The sequence below is a fragment of the Mustela erminea genome, chromosome 1, assembly GCF_009829155.1.
Source record: "Mustela erminea isolate mMusErm1 chromosome 1, mMusErm1.Pri, whole genome shotgun sequence".
NCBI classification, from domain to species: domain Eukaryota; kingdom Metazoa; phylum Chordata; class Mammalia; order Carnivora; family Mustelidae; genus Mustela; species Mustela erminea.
Window position 1 is genome coordinate 164,878,832 of NC_045614.1, and position 19,310 is coordinate 164,898,141.

A 19,310-nucleotide genomic window follows, 5' to 3' on the forward strand; every position below is an offset into this window, starting at 1 on the left:
TATATTCTGCTTTGTGTGTTCCCCCTCATTAAAATGTATGCTCATATAGGGGAGAGATTTTTGTTTGTTCTGTGCACGGCTGTATCTCTAGCCTTGGGGTCTGGTGTGTGGCTGGCATAAAATATTTGTTGAAGGAATGTTAACTTTGCTTATAGGACTCCGTCAGGCTGCAGGCAGGTTGTCAGTGTGCTATAGCTCGCCCACACAACAGGGCTGCCGGGCGGCAACGTGCTGCATCCGCCACAGAGCCTCAAGGTCAGATTTCAGAGAGTCAAAGCTGACCGTGGAGAAGGCAGTTTAAGACCACAGAGCACAGTGGCTGGTTCCTTTTTTTTTTTTTTTTTTAATTTTATTTTTAAATTTAATTTTATTTAAATTTTCTTATTTTTGATTTATTTATTATTATATTTTTAATGAAAGTGGCTGGATCCTTAAAGGGTGCTCTATGTAGCTCATTCTCCGTATACTCTCCGATGTTCCTACACACGCATATGTGTGTATTTTGTGATTTAACAGGAGAATTGTCACTTCTGCGTGGATGAGCCTCTCACAGCCTTCAGAGTTTAAAGAGGCCTTTTATAAACCCACAGAATTTAATCCACTCGCTTTTGGCGAGCCAGGGTTCCCAGAGACGGGGCCCTGTTTAATCATGGCCGGATGGAGAATGAACGCATCTTTCTAGATGACGTCGTTCTCTTGCAAAGGACCGTGCCAGTCGGCAAATACGATGTCACCCTGGCTTACTGGCGGCCAGCCTGTGGTCTGAGGTCAGGGTTTCGTTGCAGGTTTGCGAACTGGAAGGTCGACCGGAGGACGAAATCCGTCGCAAGGCAGAGGCCCAGGAGGAAGCCGGCAGGCTGGAGCGATGCGTCAGAGAGCTGACCTGTCAGGTCCTCCTGGAATCCGTTGGGGTGCTGGAGAAACGTGCTCCTTCAAGCCTGAAATGGCCTTCCGGGTCTCCTGCTGTTCTCTCTCCAACTTCGCCCTCCCTCAGCGGTAGACACGGACTGACAATCCCAGGGCTTCTGTGCTATTCGGGGTTTGGGACGGTCCCTTTTCAGAGCTTACAGGGAGCAAAATGGGAGTGGCACGTCGCAATTAGAAGCGAAAAGCTATTTATACGGTGCTGGTTTTGTCACACATAACGTCTGCAGCACTTGCAGAAAGATGCCTTCCTGTGAGAGGCTGAGTGAGAACAACGTGTAAATGAAGTGGCCCCCAGAGAGTTGGGGGGGGAGTGTCCTCAGCCGGCAGGTGACATGCGACCCTGGCTACCCCGGAGCAGGGGACATCCTCACCCCTAGTCTCTGGTAACACAAACCCTCCAGGCCCCCCAAGGACTCTGGTGCTGGTGCCAGGTGGTGGAAACACAGCAACGGTTCACGACGGGCCTCCTGCTCTCAGCTTCTCTCCCTGTGGCCCAACGCTGGTCTCCAGCAATAACAGAGAAGTGGGAAGGCTTCTTACCAGGAATTAAGGCATTTCTGAAGCCACAAGATCATCCTTCCTTTCATTTTCATTTTCTAACCTATCTTCCCTTCAAATGGAAGGGCCCCTAGAGTCCATGAGACCAAAGGCCCCTCGGGGGCCTCGTGTCTTCCTCGCACAAGTTGGGGTGTGTATTCCAGTTGTCGAACACGGACGCCAGACGTCTCTTTCTAGCCCTGTCCTGCCGCATGGTCTAGCTCATGCCGGCGAAAAGGCACCTTCACTCCAGGGGCCACCCACTTTCACAGCACCTTTGGATCTGCCCGTCTTGCTTCTGGTCCCTGAGGCTGAGTTGCTGTTTGAAATGCCAACATCTTCCTCCCTCGCAGCAGGAAGGATACTGTAGATAAGAAAGCAGAGCACTTCAGAAGCCCTGTCCTGGGCTAATTAAGATGAAATGAGCTACTTGCGCAGCTCGTCTTTCCCGAATAAGCGGTTCTTGTCTAAGACGAGTTAGTCTGGTGCTTCTTTAGGCTGCACTCCTATGGAAACCACCCAGGAGTGAGCCCCTGGTATGTGCTGCAAAGGCGGTAAACAGCTTGGGAGCAGGAGAGAGGTGGTCTCCGCCCTTCTTTTGAGGAGGGTGAGGAAGTCCCGTGTGCAGCCTGTTAATAACGTCCAGGGTTTTCTTTTTATTTTCCTACGGATTATTCAGACATTTTTTTCTTCTGAAGACAAGTTCATTATAGAACAAAACACCAAAGCTATCCTTTTTTGGTTTTCATTGTCCCCAAGAATGCATTCTTGTTCTATTGTGTTTTCTCTTTGTTCTTCTCAGCAATAACCTTTTTGTTCCCTCAGGTACTAGCGTGGAGGAATAGTTCTTCATTTCTTCAAGTGTCTGCACAGTGCTTAGAGTGTATCTACTCAATTACGCAATGATTTTTCTGCTGTTAAATCAGATAACACCTAGTGAGCACCTGTTTCACACAAGATATTAAGCTAAGCGCCGTAACTTTAAAGAGACATTGGAGAGCCCTCCACATTCCTTGATATCAGTACCTGGTTTTGAAATATCCAAGATAGATGCCGACTGGATCCAGTCTGTTCTCCTTTAACATCAAAATAACCACCAGGACTACGAGGTGGGGTGTTTCGTGATAGTCTTCTTTGATGCCAATTGAAAATGTCATTTCTAAAGGGGCCTAAATGTGGCTTTGCTTTCTGAGGAAAAATCCTCTGGGGATATCCTACTATATTAGAAAGGGAATCAAGTGTGACCCCAACCACTATAATTGTATGGCCAGTCCCCATTGAGCATTCGGAAGTTCATCCGATTTTCTCTCTTCAGTACCCAGAATAATGTGCTGTAAAGCAGGACATAGGACTAGGAACTTAGAACCGTTATAGAAGGTACAGACAGTTTTTCAGCAGCACCCCCCATCCACCTGCTCCATTTTATCTTCAACTGCTTTCTATATTCAAGGATCTATGTATAGATGTTATTTAATCCTTACAAATCTAATTACAGATATAGTGTCTTCCTTTTTAGAGATAAGGAAACAAAATGTGATTATTTGGGGTAACTTCTCTGGGAACCAGGTGCCGGGATAGAGTTCTAGAAGTACAAGAGATTTATTGGACCTGGAAAAACAAAGGGGAGAGCAAGAAAGATCAGGCAGAGAAAGCCTTTAGGCGACAGTGCAAGTCTGACACCCATGAAAGGAAAGGGTGAAGGAAGGATGATGGGCCAGGAGAGGCAGATTGCCGCGCACCTCTGAGCAGTCTCCAGCACAGAGGTTGCCCGGAAAGGAGCCGCACGTTGGGCAGTGATGGCCCGATCCTCATAACTGCTGGCTGGGCCCAGGTGTTGGCTGGGGGATCCCTGGGGAGTGGTGATCTCAGTGTGAATGCTATAGCGACTCCCAAAGGTGCTACAGCTGGAGGTTTTCCGGTAAGTGCCCACCTCACAGCTTGAAGGGAAATCTGAGCTGTGTACACCTCTGCCTACCACAGGGCTGAGATGTGAACCTAAGCCTGACAAAGGTTTTGCCTTCTCAAGCGGCAGGAACACTGTTAACATCAGCAACCGCTCCTAGGCTTCTTCAGTTTTCTTCTTTGTGGCTTCCTTGACCACACAGTAAGTTTACTGGTCTCCGTGAATTGGGTTTAAGCAATTAAACTGCTATTGGTTTTAGAACTTCCCGTAAACACATAATTCTATGAGTCTTCAAATTTCTTAAACCTGGGATGGAGAGGGACAGGCAGATGAAAAGAGAATAGATTTTATTGAAAAAATAGAGTTGTCTCATTTCCTTATATCTTGGTCTCTGCTTTAGTAAGCGTAAAATTAGTAATGAATTATCTATGGTCAGATTGTACTTTAAGGTGGAGTGGGGTAGCACGCTAAGCGATACAAATGCTTGAAGTTTCTTTACTCATGTATTTATTTATTTATATTCAGATAAAATTGACACATAACATTGCATTAATGTTGGGTGTACAATATAATGTTTGTTTACATTGTGAAATGATTATCACAAGTTTAATTAACATCCATCACTACACATAATTACAAAACCTTTTTTTTCTTGAGATGAGAACTCTTAAGATTTACTCTCTTAGCAAGTTTCAAGTATACAACACTGTATTGTTAACCGGATTCACTATGCTCAACATTATATCTCTAGGACTTGTTCATCTTAAAACTGGGATTTTATACCTCTTGACTACCTTGATCCATTTTTCCCACTCCCTACATCCCTACCACCAATCTGTCTTTTTTTTTTTTCTGAGTCTGGTTTTTCAGATTTTACGTATACATAAGATCATATATTATTTGTCTTTCTCTGACCTATTTCACTTAGTATAATGCCCTTAAGGATTGCAAATGGCAGGACTTCCTTCTTTTTTATGGCTGAATAATATTCCTCTCTGTGTGTATATACACATACCCCATTTCCTTTATTCATTTGGGTTTTTTGTTTGTTTGTTTTTTAAAGATTTTATTTATTTATTTATTTGAGGAAGAGAGATCACAAGTAGGCAGAGAGGCATGTAGAGAGAGAGGGGGAAGCAGGCTCCTTGCTGAGGAGAGAGCCCGATGCAGGGCTTGATTCCAGGACCCTGAGATCATGACCTGAGCCAAAGGCAGTCACTTAGCCCACTGAGTCACCCAGACACCCCTATTCATTCATTTGTTGATAGACACTTAGGTTGTTTCCATGTCTTGGCTATATAAATAATACTGTCATGAACATGGGGATGCAATTATCTTTTTAAGATAGCGTTTGTTTCCTTCAGATAAATAACCAGAAGTAGGATTGCTGAATCATATGGTAGTTCTATTTTCAATTTTTTGAGGAAACCTCCATACCATTTTCCACAGTGGCTGCACCAGGTTGCATCCCCTTTTCTTGTTTTCTCATTAACACTTGTTATTTCTTGTCTTTCTGATGATATCTCATTGTGATTTTGATTTGCATTTCCCTGATGGTTAGTGACGTTGAGTACCTTTTCATGTACCTATTGGCCATATATATATCTTCTTTGAAAAAAATGTCCATACAGATCCTCTGTTCATTTTTTAGAACTCCAGTATAATTAATGTACAGTGTTATATTAGTTTCAGATACTCAAGATTGTATTTCAACAATTCTATACATTACTCAGTGCTCATGGAGATAAGTGTACTCAATATCCTTCACCTATTTCACCCATCCCCCAAACACCTCCCATCTGGTAACTACCAGTTTGTTTTCTATATTTAAGAGTCTGCTTTTCATTTGTCTCTTATTTTATTTGCTTGTTTATTCTGTTTCTTAAATTTCACATATGAGTGAAACCATATGGTATCTATCTCTCTCTGACTGACTTACTTTACCTAGCGTTATACCCTTTAGATCTATCCATGTTGTAGCAAATGGCAAGATTTCATTCTTCTTTAGAGCTGAATAACATTCTGTGTGTATATATACCACCTCTTCATTCATTCATCCTTTGATGGATACTTGGGTTGCTTCCATATTTTCGCAATTGAAAATAATGCTGCAATAAACATAAAGGTGCATATATCTTTTTGAATTAATGTTTTCATATTCTTTGGGTAAATACTTAGTAGTGGAATTACTGGATCATATGGTAATTATTTTTTGAGGACCCTTCTTACTGTTTGCCACAGTTACTGCACCAGTTTGTGTTCCTACCAACAGTGCATGAGGGTTCCTTTTTCTCCCTTTTTCTTGTTGTTGTTTTTATTTTAGCCATTCTGATAGGTGTGAGGTGATATCTCATAGTTGTTTTGATTTGCATTTCCCTGATAATTAATGATGCTGAGCATCTTTGCATTTCTGTTTCTCAGCCCTTTTTTTAAAATTATATTTTTTGTTTTCAGTTTTGTTCTGTTATTCAGTTGTATGAGTTCTTTATGTATTTTAGATATTAATCCCTTATCAGGTATAGTATTTAAAATATTTCTTCCTATTCTATGGGCTGCCTATTTATTTATTTATTTATTTATTACTGTTTCTTTTGCTGTATGGACATTTTAGAGTTTTTGCTGTAGTCCCACTTATTTATTTTTGCTTCTGTTGCCTTTGTTTTTGCTGTCAAATCTAAATTTCATAGACAAGACCAATTTTGAGGAGCTTACCCCATGTTTTCTTCTAGAAGTTTTATGGTTTCATATCTTACATTTAAGTCTTTAAGCCATTTTGAGCTAATTTTGTGTATGGTATAAGAAAGTGGTCTAGGGAAGCCTGGGTGGCTCAGTTGGTTAAGCAGCTGCCTTCGATTGAGTCCCACATCGGGCTCCTTGCTCATCAGGGAGCCTGCTTCTCCCTCTGCCTCTGCTTGCCTCTTTGTCTGCCTGTGCTCACTCGCTCTCTCTCCCGCTGTCTCTGACAGATAAATAAATAAAATCTTTAAAAAAAAGAAAAAGAAAGTGGTCTAGTTTCATTAGTTTCATTCTTTTCCCTGTGACAGTCCAACTTCCCCAATACCATTTTTTCAAGATACTCTCCTTTTGTATTCTTAGCTCCTTATCATAAAGTAATTGACCATTTATATGTGGGTTTATTTCTGGGCTATTTTGTTTCATTAATCTATGTGTCTGTTTTAATGTCAATACCATACTGTTTTGATTACTATAGCTTTATAATACAGTTTGAAATCGGGTAGCATGGTGCACTGAGTTTTCTTCTTTCTCAGTTCCTTTGGCTATTTGGGGTCCTTTGTGGTTCCATACAAATTTTAAAATTGTTTATTCTATGTCAGTGAAAAATGTAATTGAAATTATGATAGGCATTGCATTGAAACTGTAAATTGCTATGTGTAATATGAACATTTTAATAATATTAATCCTTCCAATCCATGAACATGGATTACCTTTCCATTTAATTTGTGTCATCTTAAATTTCTTTCAATAATGTCTTATAGTTTTCAGGGCGTAGTTCTTTCATCCCTCTCGTTAAATTTATTCCTAAGTATTTTTATCCTTTTAATGCATTTGTAAATAGGATTGGTTTTTTTTCTTTTTTTTTTTTAAGATTTATTTATTTTAGAGAGCAAGCACAAGCAGGGGGAGGGGAAGGGGGAGGGGTAGAGGGAGAGGGAGACAAGCAGACTCTGTGCTGATCAGGGAACCCATCCTGGGTTCCATCCTAGGATGCTGAGATCATGACCTGAGCTGAAATCAAGAGTCAGATGTTTAACTGACTGAGCCACCCAGTGCCCTGAGATTATTCCTTTCTTTTTTCTTTTCTTTTCTCTCTTTTTTTTTTTTTTTTCAGGATTGTTTTCTTAATTTCTCTTTCTGATGTTTGTCACTAGTGTACAGAAACACAATGGATTTTTGTATGTTGATTTTATATCCTGCAACTTTACTGTTTATTGTTGCTAATAGTTTTTGGTGGATTCTTTAGTTTTTGTTTTGTTTTGTTTTGTTACATATGCTGGTGTATTATCTTCAAATCTAGGTACTTTTTACTTCTTCCTTTCTGATTTGGATGCCCTCTATTTCTTTTTCTTGCCTAATTGCTCTGGCTGAGACATCCAGTAATATGTTGAATAAAAGTACTAAGAGTAGGCATCTTTGTCTTGTTTCTAATCTCAGAGGTAAATCTTAGTTTTTCTTGAGTATAATGTTAGCTGTGAGTTTTTCATATATAGTGTTTATTATCTTGAGAGATAATCCTTTATACCTACACTATTGGGAGGTTTTATCATGAACTGATGTTGAATTTTGTCAAATGCTTTTTCTGCATGTAGTGAGATGATCATATGATTTCTATCCTTCATTTTGTTAATGTGGTGTATCACATTGACTTACAGATATCAAACCATCTTTGCATCCTTGGAATAAATCCAATTTGATCATGGCATGTGATCCTTTTAATGTATCATTGAATTCAGTTTGCTAATACTTTCTTGAGGATTTTCATATCTATGTTCATCAGGGATACTGGACTGTAATTTTCTTTCTTTCCTCTCTCTTTCTCTCTTATGGTTTGATATCAGGGTAATGCTGGCCTTGTAAAAGGTGTTGGAAGTGTTCTTTCCTCTTCAATTTTAGGAAAGAATTTGGGAAGAAATGATATTAATTCTTCTTTAAACATTTGAAAGAATCTACCAATGAAGACATTTGGTCCTGGACTTCTGTTTTTTGCGTTTTTTTTTTTTAATTATTATTACTATTCCAATTTCCTTGCTATAATTGGTCTGCTCAGATTTTTTTTTTGGTATTAAGATTGACTGATTGATTGATTTTAATTTTTTAAAAGATTTTATTTGTTTATTTTTGTGAGAGAGAGAGAGAGAGAAAGTACATGAGCAGGGGGAGGGGCAGAGGGAAAAGCAGACTCCTGCTGAGCAGGAAGCCAATGCAGAACTTGATCCCAGGGCCCCAGGACCATGACCTGATCCAAAGGCCAACACTTAACCAACTGAGCAACCCAGGTGCCTGAGTTTTATTTGTTTTTATCATAATAAATGTACTCTTTAATCCCCATTTAAACCCCATTTCACTTAGCATTATTCTCTCTGGTTATGTCCCTGTTGTAAATGGCAAGATTTCATTCTTTTTTATGACTGAATAATACACCAATAATATGGCTGAACACACACACACACACACACACACACACACACACACACCCCACATCTTTATCCATTCATCTAATGAAGGACTTGTGGGCTGCTTCCATAGTTTGGCTATTGTAAATAATGGTACAGTAAACATCATGGTGCATGTATCCCTTTGAATTAGTGTCTTTGTATTTTTTGGGTAAAATATCCAGTAGTGCAATTTCTGGATCTTAGGATATTTCTATTTTTAGTTTTTTGAGGAAACTCCATACCGTTTTTACCAATTTGCATTCTGCCCAACAGGGTAAGAGGGTTCTTTTTTTCCCCACATCCTTGCCAAACTTGTTGCTTCTTATGTTTTTGATTTGTTCATATTTTCTCTTTATTCATGATTAAGTCTTGGTAGGTTGTATGTTCTAAGAATTTATCCATTTCTTTTAGGCTGTCCAAATCTTTAGATATAACTGTTTATAATACTTTCTTATAATCCATTGCATTTCTAGGGTATCATTTGTAGTGTCTCCTCTTTCATTTCTAATTTTATTTGAGTCCTTACTCTTTTCTTGGTGAGTCTAGCTGAAAGTTTATTTAAAATGTTGCTATTGTTGAAGTATAGGTGACATAGAATGTTATATTAGTTTCATGTGTACAACATAGTGACTTGACATCTCTAGATGTTATGCTATGTTCTCTACAGTGTAGTTACCATCTGCCACCATATAATACTATTAAAATACCATTGGCTATATTCCCTATGCTGTGCCTTTCATCCCATGACTAATTCATTACAAAACTGGAAGACTGTACCTCCCACTCCCCTTACTTCTTTTGCTTATCCCCAACACCACTGGCAACCACCAGCTCTCTGTATTTAAGATCTTGTTTTGCTATTTATGTTAGTTCCTTCATTTTGTTTTTTAGATTACACATGAAAGTGAAATCATATGGTACTTGTCTTTCTTTGTCTGGGTTATTTTATTTAGCATAATACCCTCTAGGTCCATTCATTTTGCTGCAAATGTAAGCCTGCATCTTTTTTATGGCTTAGTAATATTCCATTGTTTATATATACCACATCTTTTTTCATTCATCTTTGTGTTGACACTTAGGTTGTTTCCACATCTTGGTATTGTAAACAATGCTGCAGTAAACATAGGGGTGCATATATCTTTGCAAATTAGTGTTTTTGTATTCTTTGGGTAAATACCCAGTAGGGGCATTACTGGATTGGTATTTACTATGGTACTTGTATTTTTGTTTTTTTGAGAAACTTCCATATTGTTTTCCCTAGTGGCTTCATCAACTTACCAACTTACATTCTCACTAATATCGAATGAATGTTCATTTTTCTCCACATCCTTACCAACAAATTTTTTTTTCTTTTAGCCATTCTGACAAGTGTAAGGTGATATTTCATTGGCTTTTGATTTGTATTTCACTAATGACTAGTGATGTTGAGCATCTTTTCCTATGTCTGTTGGCCATCTATATGCCTTCTTTGAAAAATGTCTATTCATGTCCAATGCACATTTTTAAATCAGATTATTTGGGGCTTATGGTATCGAGTTATATAAGTTCTTCATAAATTCTGGATATTAACCCCTTAACAGGTATATCATTTGCAGATATATTCTCCCATTTAGTAGGTGGTATTTTTGTTTTGTTGGTGATTTCCTTTACTGTGCAAAAGATTTTTAGTTTGGTATAATCCCAATAGTTTATTTGTGCTTTTATTTCCCTTGCCTAAGGAGACATGCCCATAAAAAGTAAATAAAATAAAATAAATTAAAAATAGGAAACATCCATGAATATGTTGCTAAGGCTGATATCTAAGAGATTACTGCCTATGTTTTCTTCTAGGAGTTTTATGGTTTCAGGTCTCACATTTAAGTCGTTAATACATTTTGAGTTTATTATTGTGTATGGTGTAAAAAAGTGGTCCAGTTTCATTCTTTTGCAGATTTCACAGCATCACTTATTGAAGAGACTGTGTTTCCTTCTTGTGTAGTCTTGCTGCCTTTGTCATAGGTTAACTGACAATATAGGTGTAAGTTTCTTTTGAGGCTCTCTGTTCTGTTCAGTTGATCTATGTATTTATTTTCATGCCCGTACTGCACTGTTTTATTATAACTTTATAGTACATCTTGAAATCTGAGACAGTTTTATTCTTCTTTCTCAAGATTGCTTTGGCTATTTGGATTCTTTTGTGCTTCTACAAATTTTAGTATTATTTGTTCCAGATCTGTGAAAAATACTATTGGTATTTTGATAAGGAGGACATTGAATCTCTAGAATTGTTTTCTTAATTTATCTTTCTTCCACTTCATTTCAGTGTATTGAAAAGCAACAGATTTATGTATATTAATTTTGTATTTGGCAGCTTTACTGAATTCATTTATTCATTTCTTCTAGATTATCCATTTTGGGGGCATATTAATTGTTTATAGTAGTTTCTTATGATCCTTTGCATTTATGTGGCATCAGTGGTAATGTCTCCCCTTTCATTTCTATTTTTATTTGAGTCCTCTCTTTTTTTCTTCGTGAGTCTTGTTAAACACTTATCAATTTTGTTTATCTTTAACAAAAAAACAGCTCTTAGTTTCATTTTCTATTGTCTTTTTAGTCTTTCTTGATTTATTTTCATTCTGATATTTGTTATTTCCCTCCTTCTAGATTTTTCTTCTTCGATTTTTCTTCTAGTTCCTATAGCATAAAGTTAGGTTATTTATTTGAGACCTTTCTTCATTTCCTAATGTGGACATTTATTACTATGAACTTCCCTCTTAGAACCGATTTTGCTATATCCTATAAGTTTTGGTATGTTGTATTTCCATTTTCATTTGCCTCAAGGTATTTTTTTTTTATGGAGAAAAAGTAAGTTTATATTGATAAGAGGTTAAATTCATAATGAAGAAATTAGAGGTACCAAAATTTATGTGATAAACAATACCACATCAAAGCATTTTAAAGAACAGCTTCTTATTTTGTTTTAGTTTCAAAGGTAGAGTTTAATGATTTGTTAGTTGCATATAAGCCTCAAGGTGTTTTGTTTTTTTTTTTTCTTTTTTGGTGTTTTTTATTTCTCTTTTGATTTATTCTTTGATGCATTGGTTGTTTAGAGATATTGTTTAATCTTCATATATTTGTGAATTTTCCAGGGTTTTTTTCTTATAATTTCAGTTTCATAGTGTGTGGTCAGAAAAGACACTTGGTATGATTTCAGTGCTTTTAAATTTGTTAAGACTTGTTTTGTGGACTAACATATGATCTATTCTGAGGAATGTTATACGCATGCTTGAGAATAATGTGTATTCTGTTGCTTTTGGTTGGAGTGTATACAGTCTGTTAAGTCCATCTGTTCTAATGTTTTGTTTAAGGACTATGTTTCCTTAATGATTTTCTGTCTGTATGATCCATCCATTGATGAAAATTGGGTATTAAAGTTCCCTATTATTTTTGTGTTGCTGTTTGTTTCTCCCTTTCGTTCTGTTAATATTTGCTTTATATATGTAGATGTTCATATATTAGTGCATAGATATTTACAAATGCTATATCCTCCTGTTGGATTGACCCCTTAATCATTATAGAATGATCTTTGTCTCTTATTAAAATCTTTGTCTTAACATCTGTTTTGTCTGATAGAAATGTAGCTACCCTACCTTCATTTTGGTTAACATTTGCTGGGAATATCTTGCTACATTCCTTTACTTTTAGTCTGTGTGTGCTTTTAGATCTGAAATGAGTCTCTTGTAGGCAGCAGGTAGATGAGTCTTTTTTTTTTTTAATATTTTATTTATTTATTTAACAGAGAGAGAGAGTGATCACAAGTAGGTAGAGAGGCAGGCAGAAAGAGAGGGGGAAGCAGGCTCCCCGTTGAGCTGAGAGCCTTATGTGGAACTTGATCCCAGGACCCCGAGATCATGACCTGAGCTGAAAGCAGAGGCTTTAACCCATTGCGCCATCCAGGCACCCCGAGTCTTGTTTTTTAATCCATTCAGCCACTCTGTCTTTTGATTGGAGAATTTGGTTCACTTATATTTAAAGTAATTATTGACAGGGATGTACATAATTGCCGGTTTGTTAGTTTTCTGGTTGTTTTATAATTCCCTTCTTTTTCTGCTCTTGCTTTCTTTGTGATTTGATGATTTTCTGTAGTATGCTTAGATTCCTTTCTCTTTATCTTGTGTATCTACTCTATCTACTGCAGGTTTTTGCTTTGTGGTTACCATGAGGCTTACATAAAACAACCTGTATTTATAATAGTCTATTTTAAGCTTCAATTGGGATGCATTGTAAATCTCTATATTTTTGTTCTCCTCTCTACTCACATTTTATGTTTTTGATGTCATAATATACATATTTTTATCTGTGTATTTATTAACAGATTTTGGAAGTTGGTTCTTTTTACTTTTCTTTCTTTTAACCTTCATACTAGATATATAAGTGACTTATCAACCACCAGAACAGCATTATATTACCTTAATTTTATATATTTATCTTTACCAGTGAAATTTATTTGTTCATATTCTTTTACTTATTAGTGCCCTCTCATTTCAGTTTACCGAGTTCTGTTTAACATTTCTTATAAGGTCAGTCTAATGATACTGAATGCCTTCATGTTTATCTTGTCTGGAAAACTACTTATCCCTCCTTCAATTCTGAAGGACAACTTTGCTGGGTATTCTTATTTGGTGAGTTTTTTGTTTGTTTGTTTTTTGTTTTTTGTTTTTTTCCCTTTCAACTCTTTGACTATATTATACCATTTCCTACTACCCTGGAAAGGTTTTGTTGAAAAATCTGCTTATACAGTCCTATGGGGTTTCCTTTGTATGTAACAAGTTGTTTTTCTCTTGCTACTTTTAAGATTCTCTTCCTGACTTTGACAATTTAATATTGTGTGTTTTGGTGTGGGCCTCTTTGGGCTCATTTTATTTGAAAGTCTCTGAATTTCCTGGATCTAAATGTCTGTTTCTTTCCCCAAGTTAAAGAAGTTTTCAACCATTATTTTTTTTTCAAATTTTGTCTGCCCTTTTCTCTCTTTATTCTCCTTCTGGGACCCCTATAGTACAAATATTCGTCTGCTTGATGTTCTCCTCTAAATCGCTTAAGCTATGTTCACTCTTTATTTTATTCTTTATCATTTTGCTGTTCTGATGAGATGAATCCCACTGCCCTGTCTTCGAGTTTGCTGATCCATTCTCTTGCTTCTCCTAGTCTGCTGTTGTACTTTTTAGTCCACTAATTTTATTCTTCATCACTGTGATTCTGTTTGGTACTTTCTTATATTTTCTGTCTCTTTTGTTGAAATTTTCATTTTGTTCATGCATTGTTCTCCTGAGCTTGGTGAGTATCTTTATGACCATTATTTTGAACTCTTTATCAGGTAAATCACTTACCTCTTTTTCTGAGATTTTATTTTGTTCTTTGGTTTGGAGCACGTTCCTCTATTCCTTCATTTTCTTTGTTTCTCTGTACTGGTTTCTCTGTGTTACATAAAAAAGATACCTCTCCCAGTTGTGACTGAGAGGTCTCATGTAGGAGATGATCTTTATTGTTCAACACTTCTCTAGCTCTTGGTTGTTCCTAAAATCTTTATGACCATTATTTTGAACTCTTTATCAGGTAAATCACTTACCTCTTTTCTGAGATTTTATTTTGTTCTTTGGTTTGGAGCACGTTCCTCTATTCCTTCATTTTCTTTGTTTCTCTGTACTGGTTTCTCTGTGTTACATAAAAAAGATACCTCTCCCAGTTGTGACTGAGAGGTCTCATGTAGGAGATGATCTTTATTGTTCAACACTTCTCTAGCTCTTGGTTGTTCCTAAAATCTTTATGACCATTATTTTGAACTCTTTATCAGGTAAATCACTTACCTCTTTTTCTGAGATTTTATTTTGTTCTTTGGTTTGGAGCACGTTCCTCTATTCCTTCATTTTCTTTGTTTCTCTGTACTGGTTTCTCTGTGTTACATAAAAAAGATACCCCTCCCAGTTGTGACTGAGAGGTCTCATGTAGGAGATGATCTTTATTGTTCAACACTTCTCTAGCTCTTGGTTGTTCCTAAAATCTTTGTAATTGTCCAAGCAGTCTTCTTTGTCTTAGTGGCTCTCAATAGTTGACGATGTCCTAGCCTATTAGAGTCCCAAAGGGGAGATCTTAGTACCTAGATGCAGGCTGATTGGAAGCTGATCTTCAGGTAAGATCTTTTTTTTTTTTAAATTTTTTTTTATTTTTTTTTATTAACATATAATGTATTATTAGCCCCAGGGGTACAGGTCTGTGAATCGCCAGATTTACACACTTCACAGCACTCACTATAACGCATACCTTCCCCAGTGTCCATAACCCAACCACCCTCTCCCTACCCCCACCCCTGGCAACCCTCAGTTTGTTTTGTGAGATTAAGAGTCTCTTATCATTTATCTGCCTCCTGATCCCATCTTGTTTCATTTATTCCTTTCCAGGTAGGAGCTTTTAAAACATGCAAATATACCTCTTCTAAGGGAAGATTGAGAGAAGGACATTTCTGTCTGTTTTCTTTGTGCTGAGACTTGAGGTGCTAGCCATTTAAGAACTGTTTCTTTGTTTACTGCAATTCCATTGATCCTGTGAGCATAAACCTTGCTGACCACCAGAGCCAGGCTATCAAGAGATGTGTCTTCTGGACAGAGTTACACAATCCAGGGCACCAGATCTGTACACAAGCTCCTTTCTTGGCAGCATCAGCAAGCAAGGGTAGAACAGATGGAGAGTATAAAGCTGGCCCCACCAGTTTCCCAGTCTCTGGAGAAGATTGCAGTCAGTCCCTTGATGTATGTTAAATTAGAAGCAAACTCCTCAGTCACAGCTACTAAGATAAATAAATTGGTCTCTTTTACAGAATGATGGCATTTCAGTATGCTCCTTCTATACTGTGCCATGGCAGGCGAAGGGGCAGCTGGTTAAGCAGTTTTTGTTTGTTGCAGTCCTACGGGACCACTAGCCACTAGAGCCATAACTTCATGAGGTATTCCCTGGGTTGCAGCCACAAAACTAGGGAGCCAAATATGCACAAGCTCCTTTCTGAGAGATATGAGAAACCTGGAGTGAGGTAGGGTGCAAGTGTGAATATGATGCCTACTTGCCTCTCCAGTATCTGGAGAGTATTGTAGTCAGCCCCTTGACGTGTTTAAATTAGAAGCCTGCCCCTAGCCTTTTGCTGCTAAGGTAAGCAAAGAGGCCTCCTTCGTGGAAAGACTGGGTGTTTCTATCTGTTACCTCATGCTGTGTCCAGGGGGAGGGGATATTGACTGAACTTACAGAGGTGGGAATAAGCAGGGGAGCTGTGAGGTAATAGATGAGCCTAGCCGGAGTGGAGGAAGTTTGTGGAAGGTAGTGGAAGGTAGGTGGAAAGACCATGAAAGTCATCAAAGGTGTTGACATTTGATGAAATAGGTAAGATGAAAACAGGAAAATAAGTTGAGCAGGGGTAGGTCTTGATTAAATCAATATCTCAGCCATAAGCCAGTTGAGATGTTCTTCTTTCGGGAAGCTCAACAGTTCCAGAATGGAGATATTCTAGTTAAAGAGACATAGGAAATTGGAGGATGTGCAGAATCTTGCCTGCCTGCATACCTCTCCTTTCCTGTTTCCTCAAAATACACAAGGCTCTGTAAAGCTTATTTGAGAAATACTACCTTAGTAGATTTTGTTTCTCTAGCCCAAGCCTGGATTGCAATGGAAGCAATGAGAATGTACATACCAACATCCCACCACTTACAGAATTTTCCTATCTCTGATGATGCCCAAACCAGAATTCCAGAAATCTTACCTTTTCTATAGTTTCATTATACAAAGCCAAGAGTCAGTTAGAAAGTTCAAGGAAAGAGTTGATTAGTGAGATAGGATTAGAGAGAGATTAGTAGGCTCTCAGTTCCAGGTCTTAGATTCATTTGTGTAGAATAGTCAGGAGTTCAGAGAGCAAAGAGAGGAGGATTTGTTTCTAGTTTTGCACATGAAGCTTTTGTAACAATGGTACTTCCTTCCAACTGAGAAAGCACAGGCAGGTGTAGCTTGGTTAGGATGGAAGGGCTGTGACCAAATTAAAACTAGTTGCTTTAACTTCTATTTCAGTGAAAGACTCGTGGAGTTCTGAGATCAGTGCTCAGAGCTGTGTTAATTTCTCAAAAGTTGGGATGAGTAAAGTTAGACCCATTTTTCAAATCACAACTAAAATATGTTGCTTAATAAAGTTTCCGAACTCTTATTTTCTTATAAGGCAACTCCCAATGCAGACTGCTGGATCATTCAAATCATCTTCATATATTCACCTATGCATTTCAGGCAGAGGAATACCAAAAAAATGTGATCAGAATGCAGACTCTGATGGATAAACTTCAGCTGCAAGTACAAAGTTACAAGCAGCAAATGGAAGCAGCAGTAAGTACCTGGGGCTGTTGCAGTCTCATGGATTTCCCAGCGATTGTTCTTGATTAATGGAGACATGTGAGTATTTTATCTAGAGAGGACCAGCTCAGCTTAAAGTCTGTTCATTCATTATCACCCATGCTCAGAAAATTGTTACTTTTCCTTCCAGGGAGTCAGAGCGCTGCCTTCAACCTTGTGGTTATACTCAAACACATGCATTGCAAGAATAGAGTCCAGTAAGAACACGGTGTTGTATAGTTGAATTTTTGGCCAGGTAGTCCCCTTGGGGCCTTCCTACCCCCAAACCTTGGGTGAGCATAAATGTGCTTCCTAGTCCTTTTTCCTGATGAACCTGGACATAACTGAACCAGACAACCATCATTTGAAATGTATTTGCCAACCCTGGGTTAATAGCCATAGCTACATAGAATGTAATTCTTAAGTGCCATATATATTGGTTTATACCTACTATCTCTTGAGAGATTTTGGATTATTTCAATGATTCAGGCTAAAACACAAATTACCTGTTGACCTGTATAATGGTTAAAGACAAACCCCCCACTACTCAAAGAAAAACCAGGATGTTTAACTGATTATGAAACATTTGTGGTTTTCTTACATGTAACATGTGGAACATGCTGATCTAAATTTTCAGAGAACAGTGGTTATAAAAATGGATCTCATGCCTAGTAGAAAGTCTGAATCCATATATATCATACCAAAATATATTCCATTCAATACTCAGAAGTTTAGATTCTTTTCACACATTTTTAAACTTTTTCATGTCAAAGCAGAAAAAATGACTATGCAGGCACAGGGATATTTTTTCTTTCTTTCTTTTTTTTAATTTTTATAGGAAGCACAAGCCAATCAATATCTTTCCAAGTATAAGAAGCAGCAACATGAGTTGAATGAAGCTAAGGAAAGGACAGAGATAGCAGAATCTCAAGTCAATAAACTCAAGATCAAAGCAAAGGAGTTTAGAAAAAAAGTATGTCAGATATACAACTCTGTTGTAATTCTTAGAGTGTGTGTGTTTAGAGCGCATGTCATCACACAAACCAGTAGAACAAGAAATTATTTTTTAAAATACTTTAAAGAGAAAAAAACAAGAACTAGGTTCTGCTAAGGTCTTCCCATATTTACTAAATTTTCCTTGCCCAGGTAATATGCAGTGCTAGGCATTCTAGTGGAATGTACATTGTATTTCTAAATCTCAAATGCTTAATTCCAGGTGAACTTGTAAGTTCTCAGTTCTAGGTCCTAGATCCATTTGTGTAGAACAGTCAGGAGTTCAGAGAGCAAAGATAATTTTATTTTATTGTATTTATTTATTTTTAAAATATATTTATTTATTTGACAGAAGGCGGGATTACAATTAGGCAGAGAGGCAGACAGAGAGAGAGGGGGAAAACAGGCTCCCCGCTGGGCAGGGAGCCTGATAGGGGGCTTGATCCCAGGACCCTGAGATCATGACCTGAGCTGAGGGCAGAGGCTTAACCCACTGAGCCACCCAGGTGCCCTACAAAGACAATTTTAAAAGTACAGATAGATCTGCATGAAACGGAGTTGAGTCTTTCTATGTAGATAAGTACATGACTTCATACTGGATCAGTATGGAGACCTGGGTGCTGAGGTTTAAAGCTGAGGTAGTGGGGAATAAATGTACTTGTCTTCTCTAGCTTTCTGCTTTTCCCCTCATTCTGTCCTAAAACAAGAGGGAAGGGTATTTCCATATCTGTGGTTCTCAACACTACTATTCTGATCCCAGGGTAGGAGTTGCTACCCTAACTCTACTAGCATAGTGGCAGCATGACAAAGACCACTGACCTGTAGGCTTTTCAGGGTCTGTTCAGGCTGCTGTAACAATGCCAGAGACTGGGTGGCTTACAAATAACAAGCATCTCTCACAGTTCTGGTGGCTGGGCCGTCCAGGATCATGGTGCTGGCAGATTCAGTCCCTGGTGAGGGCCACTTCCTCATAGATGACCCTTTTCTCACTGGGTCCTCAGAGTAAAAGGGATGGGGAGTGGGAGAAAGCTCTCTGTGGATTTTTTTTAGAAGGCACTAATCCTTCTCACAAGAACTCCATCCTCAGGACTTGAAGGCCTCACCTCCTAAAACCATTCAACATATGAATTTGGGGGTTATATAAATAAAACAGGAAGTCCCAGCTTTCTTATTGAGATATCCCGCAAACAGGGTCTTTAAGTGAGATCTGGCTTTAGGAGAAATGAATTGAAAGACATCGTATAATGCGCCATTAGCTGCCTGTTATGGAATGCCTGTAAAGCCCTTAACATGATGCCTAGCACAGACAGGTACCATTTCATTTTTAAAAATTTGGTATATACCTATTCCTCTTATTATAAATGAATTACTAATAACTCTGC

The 19,310-nt window shown here is 38.0% G+C and overlaps 1 protein-coding gene across 1 annotated transcript in view; it reads left to right on the forward strand.

The window, feature by feature from the left end:
* Positions 1 to 19,310, forward strand: part of MYH15 (myosin heavy chain 15) — a 156,056-nt gene that overhangs the window by 135,872 nt on the left and 874 nt on the right. The window contains 3 exon segments of the mRNA XM_032344388.1: positions 786 to 890; positions 16,834 to 16,929; positions 17,774 to 17,908. Of these exon segments, the coding sequence (XP_032200279.1) occupies positions 786 to 890; positions 16,834 to 16,929; positions 17,774 to 17,908 (336 nt within the window).